The sequence below is a fragment of the Pyxicephalus adspersus genome, chromosome 11, assembly GCF_032062135.1.
Source record: "Pyxicephalus adspersus chromosome 11, UCB_Pads_2.0, whole genome shotgun sequence".
NCBI classification, from domain to species: domain Eukaryota; kingdom Metazoa; phylum Chordata; class Amphibia; order Anura; family Pyxicephalidae; genus Pyxicephalus; species Pyxicephalus adspersus.
In genome coordinates, this window is record NC_092868.1 from 29613869 (window position 1) to 29631175 (window position 17307).

Sequence of the window (17307 nt, forward strand, 5' to 3'; positions counted from 1 at the left end):
GAACATGAGTGATCATGAGTGACTTTCAACAATAAATGTGTACTGTAGTCTTCTTCATGTAAAAATAAGACATCCCCTGAAAATAAGACCCAGGGCATATTTTGGCATTTCAAAAAATATAAGAGAGTGCCTTAAAATCGGGGAAACGGTAGAAAATGTAAGGAATCGGCAAGTCCTTTCTTTAGCATTGAAACAATTTGTTTTGCCGGTATTTAGCAATTCTGTTTTAGTTTTGCTAGTGTTAAGGCTGTTAAAGTGGAACTAAAGTTTTATTTTCAGTATGCACAATCAGGCAGGTCAACAATGCATAAAGGGGCAGGTGATGTCCATTCTGCAGTCATGCTTCTTACCTGCCTGATTGCCCCGGGTTTCTGGCTTTACAGAAGCCATTCACAGTGCCAAAATGTGCTAACACAGTGCCGGGATTTATAAATGGAGTTATCATCAGTCATCATCCCAGTATGGGCAATCCAGATGGCCATGATCATCTGAAAGCAGAAGAGAAAGAAGATGGCAATGCCCAGCGCTGGAATGCAGATAGGTGAGCCACATGGATTTATTTGCGCTTTATTGAAGCATTTTTCTGGTTCCTGTGCAAGACAACTGCCATGCTACAAAAAACATTCTTGAAGCTAAAGCCGACAAAACACCTGTTTTCACCTGTAACCATTCAAAATGCCTAGCACTTGAGATTGGGTGTCCGGTAGACACTATCCCCATCACAGCGTGAATGTGAGCAAGTTTTAGGGGTATTTGTGTAAAACAGATAGTGAGGACACAATGTTGCAAAAAATGTTATTATCTGCAATAGAATTTTTTTTTTTTGGTATTTAAAAGAAAATGCTTCTTATTTTGCTTTTGGCATATATTATATAGTGTACCAGTACAAGTCGTATGACAATCACCACACTCTAACATGTATGTGTATTGATCAGGTTATATGAGTAACAAACAAGAAATTAAATGTAGCAAATAGAGGCATGGTACTGTGACTTAAGGCTGAAGTCTTTTGACAAGAAACTTCAGGGACTTGTTTGGTATTTACAGATTAACAAAATGAAGATCCCATCTGGCATTTACTGTTCCTTATAATAGGAAATCAAATTCACAAACGATTAGTTTTCACTTTTTGTGCAAATACATTTTAATATTGCTTGTATTCTCTACCTAAACTAGAAGATTCATTCTATTGCCCAACATTCAGATCTCTCATAAATATTTTAAATACATTGTATTTGCTGCTTTGTAAATGATTTACAATTACATTAAGATTTGGGTACATTACATAAATTAATCCTAAAATGTATAGCCAAAACTTATTTAGTATTTTTTTTTTTCTAAATTTTGGATACTATAGGAAAGGATTTAAATACTTGCCAAGTTTTCTTTACTCTTCTGGAATCCCCTCATTTTGTAGATATTTTTTCTCACCTTTCATTGCATCTCTGGGAAAAGTATATGGATTCAGCAAAAATGAATAAATGCATAAACTATATGGGTTTAAACCATTGTTTATGTAAAACAGAACGTGTTTTGGCTATAAGACTATGTATAAACTAAGCAGGAACTCTAGTCTTATCCTCAGTCACAATTCTATAGGCTTCCATCCTGTAGAAACTGCAGCAAGTAAAAAAAAAAAAAACTAATTTTTTTGGATGATTGATGTTAAGAATCATCTAACCTGTTCCTTCTCCACCTAAATTGCCATGCCATACCCCTTTTATGTATTCAGTTTTAGTTCTTTCAGTTATGGAAGCTTAGCATCACATAACCTAGGAAGGTTTGCATGCAAATGAAGCCTGCCTGTGAACACTTATTATTCTAGACTGACATCTACCCATCAAGACATGTTAACAATTGCATACCTCCTTCCAAGAGCCACCGCACTGCTTCAATCAACTCTGGATATAAGACATGACACAAACATGTTTTAGGAAGCTATGTACAGCACCTTGCTGGCACCCCTTCCCCCACCAGCTATGATCTGCATGCGTTACGTAGAGGAAATATAAAGACCCAGTAATGGCATCACTGCATCTAAAGTAAGGTATGCAATGAAAAACAAAAAGGTTTTGTTGAAAAAAAAAAAGTGGGACAGGAAGAACAAGCAAAACATAAAGAGTTACAACTTTAAAGCTGCGTACACACATCCAATTTTTATCGTTGGAAATGAACGACGAACGACCGATTGGCCAAAAATCGTTTGTAAAAAAAGTAACCAACGACGCCGACGAACGAGGATAGTCGTTGGAAATTAACGACCGGACCGGCGTATCGGGTTGGACGACGATCGTTGACCATATATCGTGTGTACGGTCGTTCAGTCATCGTGCATGTTCTGAGCATGCGCGATGAACGAACATTTGATCGATACAGGCTGTATTGTGTATGTGAGTGTATGTGTATATATAAATATATATATATATATTCATATATATATATATATATATATATATTTTCATATATACTGTGTGTATATATACGTGTGTACAATATCTTTGAACGATCGTGTCGTTATCTGTATGTACAGGATCGATGCTATACGATCGTTCGCAGACATCGTGCAGGATCGTTCGTCGTTCGTTTACAAACGATAATAATTGGAAGTGTGTACGTAGCTTTATTGTAAGTGTGTCACATATTGTAATAAACTTTAAAAACGAACTACATATAACTACTACTTATATGTAAAAACACAGGATCTGTTTTTAAATGTTTTGTGTTTTCAAACTTTATGTTGTTTGTTTTGTTTTACAAAAATAAAATATCCCCTATAATAGTTTTGTGTACTTATTGAATATATCAGATAAATATCTCTTGTAGGAGGTTTAAACTAGCAATGCTATATTAAAGGAACTCACTATGTTCTAAACAAGCAAAGAATAAAATTAAGTAATTAATGGAAAATCTATTTGAGTAATGTATCTTTGTTCTTTCATAGTAAAGTCACAATATAATCCAACAGAAGCTAGAGGAAAATTCCTGAAATGCTTTTACCATTCCACCCCTGCACAATCCAAATATATGTGTCACACTACATAAAAACACACGCATTCAAGCACAACCTTGTCTAATTAGATTGTAAACACTTTCTAACAATCTCCTGGTTGCTATAAACTGTTTAGAGATGGAGTGAAGCATTGTACTGTAGGGCAGGGACTATTATAATATTAAAACAACATGCAACATACACCAGCAGATCCAACCATTAGACCTATGATTTCACAAAGCCAGTCTCAATCTAAATTATCCATATCCAAAGGAAAAGTCACACGATAAACTGTTAATATAGTCCTGCTAATGTTGCAACTTTGCTGCAATTAGGTAAAGTTAAACATCGGAAGAATTAAAAGACATCTGTGCAGGGTGAATACATCTCAGTTTTGATCCATTCATAAAATCAATACTAAGAAAACTGAAGCGGGGAAAGATTGGAATACTTAGGATAGATAAGAAACAGTACCAGTGGAAAGAATGTAAGGGGTTGCATCAACACAAGAATTAAATATGGAATATTCATAGTCCAGTAAAGATGAAGTAGCATCCTGCTTCATTGGTACTGCCACAGTACTTTCTAATTTTTAATGGAACATAATAAAATGTATAAAAATGTGAAGCTACACTATTGGATTTGTTTAAGAAACTTAAAGTGGGTTTTACACAAAAGCACCCAAACTTAACGGAGCTGCCTAGCTTCTTCCACTTTTGTTGTAACTCTTTCTGTTAATATTTTATTTCTATGCTACAACTGTTTTAAAAAAAAATATAAGACCTCATATGAATAGAAAACAGTTTCCTGAGAAATCTATAGGTATGTCTTTGGAAATCACCAAAATGCTGCTATAGCTTATATTATACAGATTTAATGGGCAGAGACCTGCAAACTTTATGAGTAGTCCTGCCTTCCAACTACCACCATCAGCACCACCACTAACCGCCCCAATCATCTCTATCACTGATACCAGCACCACCAATACTGTCACCAGCAAAAGCAGCTGCAGAACCAGGACAGTAAATACCAATTGTGCCATAATCAGTGCTCTCTCCTCTGTACTTCTGTCTTTAGCTTCTCTTGATTTAATATGTTTTGTAAATTTTGTTACCTCATCAGATTTTTTCCCTGTGATTCACTCCAACTACTTGTCCCAGTTTTGTGAGAAACAGGAATACAATCTGCAAACAAAAGAGAATGAGATTGATTAAGAACCCGTCCCCCCAGAGAGATTGGGCATGAATGCCTCGGAAAGCAGAGGTACAATGGCTCCTGGGTAATGTATCAATTTGACTGTTTTCATCTTCCGGCTGTGACAGATAATAAACGAGCCAGCCAGTCATTATTAGGTAAATCTTGGCAGGGAGTAATCTGCCTCTTAGTACCTCGCAAAAACTTGCTTACATAGGAACCCTTAGTAGTGCTAATAGTGACCTTAATCCTGCTACCCATATTTTGGTAAATTCTGGATCCAAGCCCAAGATTAGCAGAAAATTGCTTATTTTCTAGCATTGCATCATCCTTTACAGAAGGTTGCATTGACTTTATCCCTGGATATGGGCAACGGGCTGCCAATGCAGCTTCCTGTCAATAGGTAATTTTCCCAGTCATGGGATATCCAGATTTAGAATTGAGGTGAGATTACTCAAATTCTAAGTTTCAAACTGAGGTCAAAATAGCTAATATCTGAATCAGAATTTATCAGAACTTTCCCACCACCACTATGCATAAATATAAGAAGTCCTACTTAGCATGTAATATAAGATATAAATGTAATACTGTTAGTACTGATCTTAATAATATTAAATTAAATATGTCCCAAGCACACTTATTAGACATTAAGGTCCCTGCCACATACATCTCAGGGAATGATTCTTTGTTTGAGTTGTTTGAAAGCATGGGTACCAGTCATTTTAGTAAGTTAAAATAAGACTTTCGTTGTACAACCAAAAGCAACATGGACAATAGAGTGACCGGTATATAGGCGTATACTAATAAATTCATACACTTCCCCCTACATACATAAACGTGACATATATTAGAAATATTACAAATATATAAATATATATATATATATATATATAAATATATCAGGGAAACATAAAACATACATTTATATGTTTAATGTTTGAATATACAGTAAGGGTGTTTCTTGAGGTTGGTAGCCTCAAATTATCATAGCTGTAATGTGCTTTCTTCACTTCACTTACGTTCCCTAGCTATTTAATAGTTCTCCCAGCAGACCCCCTAAGGTTGCTGATTGGCTGTGTATTGAAAATCTATGACAGAGAATATATCAAGCACATCTCAGTGGAAAAAAATCCAAACAAAATGTGGCAGAGAAAATACACTCTGCTAATGATTACATGTGAAGATAAGACAACAACATCCCACACAATTATTATTTTATTTTTATACTATAGTCATGTCACAAACTGACAGAGGTGGTCACAATCCTGGCTGAGATTTGAACTTGATATATTCTTGCTGCAAAATAGGTTTGATAGCCACTTAGCCACCATGTAGCCCCAAGGTCACAAAACATGCAAAAGGGGATTTTTAAGAAATACTACATCTCTAGATAAATAATGAAAATAAATACATTATATCTGTACAAGTGCAGCTATAAGAAATATCAGCATGACGCACCACTAGAAATGACTTATATAGGACCTAGAACAGTGAAATGCTTTCAACTGAAACTTGGGGCTAGGGGACAAACAAAAACCAGGATTTGTTCCTCTAAGAATACTATACCCTCTTTGCCTTTTTAAATACTTTTAAGTTGGCGCTTTATTTTATAATCAACGTCTCTCATTGCCATTTGGTTCGTTTTACACTTTTCTAAAACAACTTGCATCTATAATAATACAACCATGGTTTTTGTTCATTTTTACCCTTCATACACTAATATGTGCTCCTAAAAACTCATATTATTGCAGTGTATCATACATCTCTATACAGAATATTTATGCAAGCTTAGTATGGCCTTGTGTGGTAACCTAGTATGCTTTGGGTGTGGGGTGGGAAGTTTAGCATGGGTTCCATAACCTGCTGATTATCCCCCACCTCTCCAAGCACTAAGCCAAGAAATTCTGAGTATACACATACATGTAACTGAACTATTTACTTCTCTTTGCACTGCAGCTGCAGTAATGAATGCCTTACTCTGCATGCCCATTAACACTGCTTCCCTGGCAGGGAGAGGTTAGCAGACTGGCCAGAACTTGGTCCAAAAGTAACACTATTCAAGCTCATGTGTACACGTCTTGTTATCATGTCATTGTTAAATCCAGTTTATTAAACCATACGACTTTGCTTCTTTCAATACACTGCATTTCTAAGTTATATTATTGCATGGGCCTCATGCAAAGTATATCAGGTATTGCAGTGATATGTGTGTCCCAAATTACCAAAATGTGCTCAGGGGATTTTGCTTATGAAAAAAATCCAAAAACATCTTACTAGCGATAATGATTTCATATGACAATAGTTATTTTCCTACAGCAGAACATATTTACTATTACTAGAAGAATACTATATCAAATTAAAGCCACCGACACTGGCCTTGACAATATACATTGACTCATACATTCAACTTACCAAGTATTAAATAGATAATTAGTTTATACAAAAAATTGCACAAATGAGGTGGTTCAGATTACAAATTGAATGTTTTGATGAGAAACCTATTTCTAGATATTGAAGGATACAGTTTAAAAAAAACTCAGTTTAGGCAAATGAACTCTTTGTACTATTTAGTGGATGCAGTATTCTTTCTATTCGTTAGATTTTCATTCATAAAGAGTTTGGCTCCCATATGATAAAATATATGACCACCAAGTAGATGTTTGGACTAAAATTAGACCTTAACCCTTAAGTTGTACTTGTGGAATGTATGTGTTAAGTGACAAGAGCACCTTGTAAACAAAGTATGATGGTGGTTGGTTTTACATAGCAAGAAACAGAATGAACAGTTTAATGAGAAAAAGTTATTAATAAGGCTCTGCAAATTCTGTTTCATCCAATCATTCTGCTGACAGTGGAACACCCTAAACTTATCATGTGCTCCTTCATTTAATCACAACTTTTTAAAGGCCATTAAATAATTGCAAGTCATAGTAATAGAGGACATGATGGTGATATGAAGTTACATGTAGGTTTGACATATCTTCAGTACTTGGAGGATATATGAAGTGAGAGTGTTAACATTCCAACAACAATCTTCAGTACTTGGAAGATCTCAGCTTAAGAGCAATTGCAATATGATTACTCTGTTCCTAGTTTATATAATCCATATACAAGTTTTCTGTTTAGTACATAGGGCAAGTTTAAAGCCAAAGAAGATCAAATTTTATCCAATAAACACCTCTGCCAAGTAGTAAACAGTGTAAGCACATCGACTGTTTAATGTTTGCTACTGGTTTAATGTTTACTTATTATTATGCAAATGTGAAAGGAAAATTGTCCATCATTTCCTGTTGGTTATTGATGATCTAATAAAATTATTTTTAGTCAGTCAGACAGGTAATTAGAAAACATTTTTACTGTTGTCTATGAAATTTTTGCTAATTAATATATATACTCTGATGCATTTTTTTCATTTAAAGTTCAAACCTTTCTTTTTGCTGAGATTCAGTTTGACATTTTCAAGCAATCCATCATGTTACTTCTCTTTTAGTTAAGACTCGATCTTAGTAGCATTGTAATGAAGATTAAAAACATAGAATAACTATGTTTTCTCTTTTTTTGCTATTTAAGACAAATAAAAATTCAGTTATTAAACACTAAGGCAGAGGTCAGCAATCTTTTTTGGCCATTAGGCCATTTCAGAGGTAGGCAGGAGCCCTCCCCCCCACTAAGAACTATAGATTTTTGAATCCTTCTCCTTCTCAATGCATACAGGGGAGAGGGAATGTTCCTTATTTACCCCAGCGCCAGAAGTGTTAACCCCGGCCTCGGTAAAAAGAAAGGGAGCCACCACACAGAGGCTCAAGAGCCGCATAGCTTGTTCTGGCTCCGCCACAGGTTTACGGCTGGCACTAGGCCGGATCAGCCAGGGGGTGTTAGGCTGGAACAAACTACCGGCTAGGTCGTATCTGGCCTAAAGGCCGGAGTTTGCCGACCCCTTGCAGGATTTTGGCTAAATTGGTTGTGAATTAAAATTTAGATCCTATCCAATCTATTCAATTTTTGAATTGGCACCCTCAGGGTTTATGGAAATTAGAAATAGGTTGCTTTGCTTTACCCAAAACAAGCTGAACTCCAGAATAAACTTCCTTTTTGGCACAAAAATTATCTTTCCAAGTCCAAAAATGTTTTCAGTTTCTGGCTATGGTGTGGAGCAAACTTTTGTGGCTTAGCCATTACCTTTCCTAATTATGTGTACCCTATATCCTATTCCACAGGTATTAGGCACTATTCAAAACTGCATGTGCCATGATTCTTTTAAACAACCCCATGATATTTGTTTGCCAGTGGCTTGGCCAGCAGCCCTTCATGGCACCTATTTTACCATTGATAGCTTTTTTTAAAGCTGATTTACTGTAAATAAAAATGGTAAAATTATAAATAAATAACAATGAATATATATTGTGTTTTGTCCTCACATTTAATAATTTTTTGTACAATTTGACAATTACAACTGGAGGATAAAAATTTGAAATGTGTCCAGCAATGCTTGATAAAATTGGATTTTTGTACATAAAGACTTGGTGTTTTTGGAATTAAATATGTGTTTTTAGGTGTGAAATAGATGCACTATGCATAGCATGCTGGCACTAGGTACAGCAGTCGGCCTGAAAAAAAGTGATCTGCTGTGTTATGGAGAACATCTAAAAATGTATTGTTTTTAGCTATACACATACCTTTAATCCTAAAATTATTGATGAAAAATATTTTTGCCTCTTCTGTGACTACACTATATTGGCTGAGTTTTAAGGCACTGCTGCCTCAGACTGTCATATGAGATTTAGTGTATTTAGTATTGCCATTACCGTGCTGTGAATGGGTACTTTCTGAGGAGGAAGCTGTAACTGAAGACAAGGATATCCCTGTACCTCTCCTGCTGTTTTTAAGTGACCCTTTCCCCAAGTCAAAGGATCAACAGCTTTAACAAAGACTTCCTACTTCTACCAAGAGTTCTACACACACACAGGTTTAGTGTGGAAGATTGCAAAGAAAATCAATAATAAAGAAAAAAGGATTCCAAATGCCAGTTGTCAGCTAATGAAAATTAACAATGGTTTTTGCCTCTCTCCATTCACTGATAATACAAAGGTTGTTCTTTAATCATGTGTTTTTAACATGAAACATGTCATCATGGAAAGCTTTCTTTTACCTCCTTCTTCCAAGCTTACCATAGAAAAATGTAACTTAGGTGTGTTGTGATTACATATGACTGCTTTCATAGTGCTGCATAGAATCTAGAATATACCCTGTATGATTTATATTGTAAGTCATCTTCCTGACACTGAAATCACTGTTAGTATTTGCTTTACTTGAGCCTGTATTATTCCTCTATGCAATGCCAAACAATGCCCATTTTGTCCAGGAACCTTAGTAGATAATCAACCACAGAGACCCTGGGAGTCTCTTGTATTATTGCTAACAGTCCCTTCACCTGTATTGGAGTTCGAAAGGTGAACCTCTTTGTAGGCAAACAATTGGTGGGGCAAATATTTCCAGTCCCTTGGAAAATCTAGCACATGGTGTTTGTTTGTGAGTGTCTAGGACCAGACGCAATTTGAATCATCTGCTTTTTTCTACAGAGAGTCTACTTTAGGTTGGATACAAGCTGCAAGACATGTTAACTGAAAAACTTTGCAGGGAACCTAATCTTCAAAAAAGTGACCCGTCCTGCTAGAAAAGAGTATAATTCCACAGCTTTTGGGTATTTGTGTACAGTGGGTAGCCCACCACTGTCAGAATAAATACATTTGCCTGAATTGCATCTTCACATAAAAGGCTGGAGTTCTGTTCTGGTGCAAAACTGGAACGTTCAATGCAGAATGAGATAGCCCACCCTTACATATACTGGGGTGGAAAATCTGATGGAACAGATGAGGTTGAAAGCTTGGATTTACATTTGGGTAAGCTGCAGGTCTTAAAAAATCTTTTGCAGAAACATCTTTATTTTTCTTTGTCTGGCATTATTTTTTTTTTATAATTGCAATTAGGACAATGATGTTTGCATCAATATATTATTAGGCAGCATGGTGTCAGTTACTGTATAAAATCCTCACCGTGAGTTAATCACAAACAAAGCAAAAAAAAACTTTATGGAGCCTAGACATTCATTAACTTCTGGAGCAAACTGTACTTTGATATGCAAAAAGAAAAAGCTGCAAAAGGATGAAGAAAGAGCTCACCCTCTAAAATAACCCACTACCTCAGCTATGTTTAGCAAAATTTCCTCTGCAAGTCATGCAAACCGCCACCTCCCCCCTCCAAGCCTCAAGAGGGAGCAGGGAAGCCCCATTCGTATCTAGAAGTCGTCTGCATGTCAGATGTCCTTAACCCGGGAACTACCTGTATGAACAATAGAGTGTGCCTAAACATACAGATTGCTTTTATGTATTATATATGTATGTAATTATGTATGTAATTATATTTATCTAATAAATGCAAAACTCAAGTCAGATGCATTTCGAACTTCTATTATGCACAGATTGTTAAAATAGATCTGGAAGCATAACCTACATTCATGGATATTTGTAAAGTCACACTTATGAAAGAGAGTTTTTTAGCTGATTGAAAATATATTTTTTCACCATTTATATCATTATGTTGACATCATGTTGAAAGACAGGAAAAAACAGTCCCTGCAACTTATCCTTAAGGCAGTCCAATAATAACTTAAACTCGTCTTGAATCAGTTCCACTGATTACAACCTTTTGAACTGTATTCATCAGCCAGTTATCTACCCACGTACATAGTTTCCCCCTGGTCCTAGTGTGTTAATCCCATGTAATAATCTCTGTTTGTGGAACAGTGCCAAATTCCTGTGCATGGCCCAAATAAATCACATCCACTGTGTTGCTAAAACACAAAAATCACACAATCACTGAAATCCAAATATATTCCAAATATTTTATTATTCTCAATATGTTCTATTGAAATCTGCATAATTAACTTGACATTTTTAGTAATTACCTTGGAAATTCAAGCAGCCAGGACTTTCTTTATATCTGTCATCAGTAAAGATATTGGTATGGGTTGACCAAGGTCAGATCCTTATCTTAATTTATTAGCACCACAATAGTTGACTCATACATAGAAACAGAAAAGTTATCTCCTTGCAGAGAAGTATTAAATATCCTTAATAAAGAGTACAGCAATATAGTTTGAAAATATTTCAACTGGCAAGCCATCCAAACCCAGCGCTTTGTTGGCTTCCTCTTCTATCTTATTTAGTGTTACTGGAGAATCTAAAATATTGCTTTTTTTAGAGATCAGGTGTAGTAGGGTAATACATCGGAATATTTTAGGCTCTATAGGGGTACTATTCAGTAGAGTATAAACTCTAAAAAAACTTCTTAAACATTGTCAGCACCTCCCCTAAGTAATTGCACAGTACTCTGCCTAGCCCTCCAAGTGTATCTATATAGGTTTTCCTGTTAGGAACTCACAATCCAAGCTTACAGTTTACACATTGGTTCTACTTTTATCCAGTACCTTTGTTTTTGAATAAATAGTTTATTATAGCTTTATAGGTTATTATAAGTTATAGGTTATTGTATCCTTCAACAACCGTTGTAGTTCTGTTAAGTTCACACGAGTAATATGGGTATTATAAAAACAAGTCTTTGGTTTGGGCGTATTTCGCACACAAACAATTATGATGCTCCAACAACTAATTTTCATATTTATAGGTAGTTAATTATAGCTGCTTAAAGTTTGTAAAATAAAAAAATGATTTTTGATTGTTTTGCAATTAGGACAAGACATCAGCCATGGACTCAAATATCGGTTTGACAGCAGCTTGCATGCTTGAAGAAATGATGGAAATCACTGGCCAAAACCTGGTTAGGATGGAAGTTGAGGATCATTACAAATGCATTAAACAGCTTGGAAAAGGAAAATATGGACAAGTAACCTTGGTTATTCACCGCCAAAGAGGTAATTACAAGTGAAAAAATTACAGATCATATCAGAATTGTCAATAGTATATTTTGGTTTACTTGATTTTTTCCAGTAGATCTCTTCTGCACAGATTTATGCACCTTTCAATCCAGACAATCATGAGTCATAGATTATAATCTTTTCAACCATAGAAAGAATTTGAGCTTAAAGTCTTTAAAGAGAACATGTAATTTCTGTCTACATAAATAATTGCTGACAACCTGAAAGCAAGTCTTACCTAACTCTATTATCTATGGAGTTTCACTACCAAGATGTATGAAGTGGAAGTGCCATATTGTCCTCATACCACTATCACGTATGGTTCTCAAAAATAAGAAAGACTAATTGCTTCCAAGCACGCATTCACTTCTGTCTACTGCTGTGCTCTAAATACATTTAAGATCAGTTTGCAGTGCACTAAACGTCTTGACAAGTTCCTTCTGTGTGTTGTTAGATTTATGGCTGAAAGCAAACTGCAGTAAAAAGTTTTCAGAAGATTGCATTCATCAGCATTAGTAAATGTATTCTACCTTTTAATGCCTCACTGATTTTCTCTGTAGCTTTTCATAACACACTGACATATTTCTTCAGTGTGATCTTACAAAGCAGTATAAAGTATAGAGCTGCATTTATACAGCATAGGATGAAATGTTCTCGCTGAATAAATTACACTGTGACATGAAGAAGCAGGCCATAATTTATGAACAGATCTCATAGGTGGGGACCTTGAGCTGTAAGGCAGACATGGTTTGTAGGATAGCTGAGCTTTTAAAATACATTTGCTTTTTTTTTAAGGGGATTTTAAGTCAAACTTTATAACTTCTAAAAACAATTTTGTTTTTAAAAAGAAGTACCTGGACTAGTTATACCTAATTTATTTTCCTCACATAGGCTAAGCTGGCCAGAAGTGTGCAGGATTTAAATACCTACAGGAAAAAGTTTCTTTTGTAAACAGGGAGAAGATAAGCTTCTAAAAGCAGTACAAACACACCAAAAAGACTGCCAGTAATATGGTAAAGAAGCCCAGAACAGAACACTTTATTACCCACATGTACAGGTGTTTAGGAATGAAACACATTATAATGCAAAACGTGTCGCGTTTACTGAGACCCCATAACCACCACGGAGAGACCAATCAGTTTAACTAATACTAGATCTAATAGTCCGATCTAACTCCCCTGATACATTTGGGGACTGGACCACTAATCTAATGTCTATCTATTGAAGAGATGTAAGAATACTTTCTATGTAATTATTATTCGTTGTACTTTTTGCCAAAAACCCTGCTTTTCTTCTCCTTTCTCTAACATTTTTAGGAATGAAACCATTAGCTGGGTGTTTGTATGACACATTAGTACATTTAGGTACTCTTGCTCCATTTCATCTCATTATAACGGGTTTAAACTAGCATTACAACCTCAGAAACTAGGCAGAGGTTATTTTGATTTAAGCAGGTGCCAGTTCCAGTGTCTCCAAAGGGGAAGGAACGTCACCATAGCTTCTGTTCCAATAAACTTTCCATGGCATTGTCTTGAGGTTAGTTTAAAAAGCTACAAGCAGAAAGAAAAAGAGAAGAAAAAGCAACTGACATCATACAACTTCTTACAATAAAACGGAACTCTAGACCTTACTCCTAATCTATTTTTTCATTAACATTGGGGCCAACTAGGGCATATGTACCAGCTCACAGGCACTGTGCCTTCTTAAGTGTCCCTCTGATCATGCATTGCCCTCTGTATTTTTTTAATTTAGTGGCTTGGCACTTGTTCATGCAACTTTAAAAAAAGACAAAAAGACATAAGTGACCCTACCACAAGGCCACCAAAGTACAGTTATACTTATGTTTTGGGTGGCTTATGTCCTTTAATGTTGTATTCAGCCAAAGCATAAGCGGTATCAGCCTGTATACATCCAAGTCTTTGCCATCATCAGCCTATATCCATCAAAGTCATTGCCAGCATAAACCTGGCAGCATCTGCCTATACCTAGCCAGATCATTACCAGTGATCAGCCTGTATCCAGTATTCTTTTCTATGTCCCTTTGAATTATATGGGAGAAATGTAGTATTTGTTACGTCCTACATGGTGTAACAAAGTGTTTGCCTTTCCCTTGCCCATGCCCGTCAAAACTTCTAATACCTGAGCCACCATTGGTCTATATTTTTATACCTCTTTGTATTGTACTATTGGTCAGTGCAGACTGCCGACATGACAGATAATAAAAAATAAATAAATAAAGCATACTCTCTCTGTTGTGAAAGATGTCCGCTAAGTGCTTAAATTTGCAAAGTGGCATGGTGACCTTGGATTTATTAAAAGAGATTATGTGTTTTAAATACAGTTATCCTTTAAGGTTAGGAGCATTGAGTTGCTAGGCATTCTAATATCTTTTTTATAGAATCCTATGGAAGAAATACAGGGAGGTGTGATATTAGCAAAGCCCTCCCTTCCCTCTTATAAGAGGGCAAGCATGACAAAGTGTCTTGGCATAACACTGAGAAGTCAAGAGCTTGAAGGACTCTATGGCTGGGTATCAGTTGTGTGTTGGACCTAAAACATTATGTGATTATATCAAATCTTACAGGATGTTCCACCAACTATTGAAATAAATGTTTCTTCCATTGACAGCTGTCATCCAGTCCGGCTGTCTTACCATGACAGCTGTCATCATCCAGCAGTGAAATTGGCTGATCCCTACTATTCCTGTTATTGATAGGTATAGTACGGCTCATTAAAAAATACCAATCTGTCCAGGTTTGATCTCAGTGGGAATTTTACCATTTCAAGCATTTTAGTTTTTGTCATGATTATAGTTACATAGTCAGTTAGGTTGAAAAAAGACATAAGTACATCAAGTTCAACCACTAGGGAAACAAACTTTTAGTGAACTGGTGCCCAAAACTGGACTGCATACTCCATATGTGGTCTGGCCAATGCTTTGTACAGGGGCAGGAATATGTCTCCATCTCTGCAGTCTATTCCTCTTTTAATACAAGAAAGTACTTTACTAGCTTTAGATATTGCAGCTTGGCATTGCATGCTAAGTCTATTAGAACCCCCAGATCCTTTTCCAATTTGATTCCCCATAAACAGTATGAAGCATGCATGTTGTTAGCCCAAGATTATAGACTCAAGATACTGTAGTCAGCATAACTTGAGTGTCTGGAACCTGAAAGGTCTGCAAAAAGAGAACCTTCTATAACCCCTCTGTTCAATTAAGATCCCAATCCACACAAAAGATTTTGAACATCATTATTCTGTAATCACGGTTCATGAATTAATTATTGGATATGCATTGTTGTTCTGGGCATAAATTTAAATGCATTTCTATTACCAAATACCAGTGCACCAATTTTTTTTTAATTAGTTTGATTTTGCCTTAGGCAAGTGTGGCAGTTGGATATTAGATGGCCTTCTTGCCACTCTTAGCTTTGTTTAAAGGTAAGATAAAAAGTAAGCTTATTACTTCTTCCAGCAGTCCCTTATTCCATGTGAGCTGTGAAAGATTGTGGTGGGTGGAGATGTAGAGGCAGTGATAGTATTTTTATTTTAAATATCTGTAAGGACACCTTCCATACTTTGTTTTATATGGATATGATTTGATGAGTAATTTGGATAATACATTAGTAACCTTAAAACAAATATAATCGTTGTATATGAACACTTAGTTGTTTTTAGTGTTTTTATGACGTAGTAAAGCATTCCTTTGTGTCTTTTATAAATGAAAATGAAAATGTATTTTTATTAACTCCTATGGATGCATTAACAACAATACACAGGGCTTCATTGCTGATAAAACTGTAGTGAAAAAAATGACTAGTGTTTTACATGTTTAACAAACCTTATCTTACAGGAACATTAGCAACTGTTTGTATACACCACACCAAGGTACACAAAATCCCACTAAATCATGCTAGCTGTGCCAGGGCATACATCTATAAACTGCCAAAAAGTGATGTCACAGTATACTGTCATTGATATAAAAAGAGTCAGTTAGGATGAATTAATTAGATCTTCAGCTAATTTTTTTTAACTTTTTTTTCCAAAGGGGTTTTATTTTTCAAACATTTACAGCTGGAATGATTTTAGTAGATAGTAGGTAAAATTAAAATGAGCATAACATATTTGCCTCATATTAAGAAACCACTTTAGCCAACATAATTTTATGGATACATCCTAAACATCAAGCACTATAAAAGATATAAACATATAAAAACAAAATAATACAGACAACTAACAGTATTCTTTAAATCACTTGGAAATAACCATTACCAACCACAAAACAAATATAACAAAAACAATAAAATATAATAAAAAAAATAATTAACCTAAATAAGCTGGAAGAGTACTTTGGGAAAAGCAGGACAAGAAAATGGATAAGAGAATGAACCAACGATAAACATTGAGAACAAACTCTAATATACAATGAAGATAAAGTATAAAAATATAGTCATATTATCCAGCATGATATTAAGGCAACAAATTTAGCTTCATCTATTGCTCTGAATTCAGCCACTGGCAAAGTTTGTGAACTTTGTCCGATAGACTACTGGACCAGACAGAATGGAGGAAAGGGCCACTTCAAGAAAGTGAGGCGAAGGATCACCATAAAATGTAATCCAAAAAGAAAAAAAATAGACCAAAAAGGTTGAAATATTGAAAAACTCCACCAAACTTGAAGGTAACTACCAACATCATCATATCTCCAGCAACTGTTGAATGCATTTGGATAAGTACGATGCAATGTGAGAGGATCTCTGTACCATCTTGAAAGGATTTTAAAGGTTTTCTCTTTACTAAAACTAGAAAAAGAAGACCTATGAAACCAAGAAAAAAGAAGAAGAAAGGTTGCCACTAAGTGAAAGAATGTAAGCTTAACTAAAGTCCAATGAAGAAGCAAAACATTGTTGTAAATAGAGTAACTGGTAAACTAATTAATGCACAAATTGTAACCCCCATAATGTGTTCTGTCATCCACTACGGTATGCTATTAGACAATATCACAAGCAACCAGCACCACTTTTCTACCCCTGATGTCATCAGAACTTAAGCTACGTACACACGTCAGATTTTTATCGCCCGATAATCGGCATCGGCCAATTATCGGGCGAAAATCTGCCATGTGTACAGTCGGTGTCGTCCATCGTCCGGACGACCGACCTGCCGGATCCACGGACGATGGACGACAGCC

At 35.7% G+C, this 17307-nt stretch overlaps 1 protein-coding gene across 1 annotated transcript in view; it reads left to right on the plus strand.

Moving 5' to 3' along the window:
* LOC140341126 (serine/threonine-protein kinase SBK2-like) overlaps positions 1–17307 on the plus strand; it is a 33207-nt gene that overhangs the window by 8304 nt on the left and 7596 nt on the right. Inside the window, exon 2 of the mRNA XM_072426674.1 lies at positions 11933–12113. Coding sequence (XP_072282775.1) covers positions 11948–12113 — 166 coding nt within the window. The 5' untranslated portion in view covers positions 11933–11947. The remainder of the gene's footprint in view (positions 1–11932; positions 12114–17307) is intronic.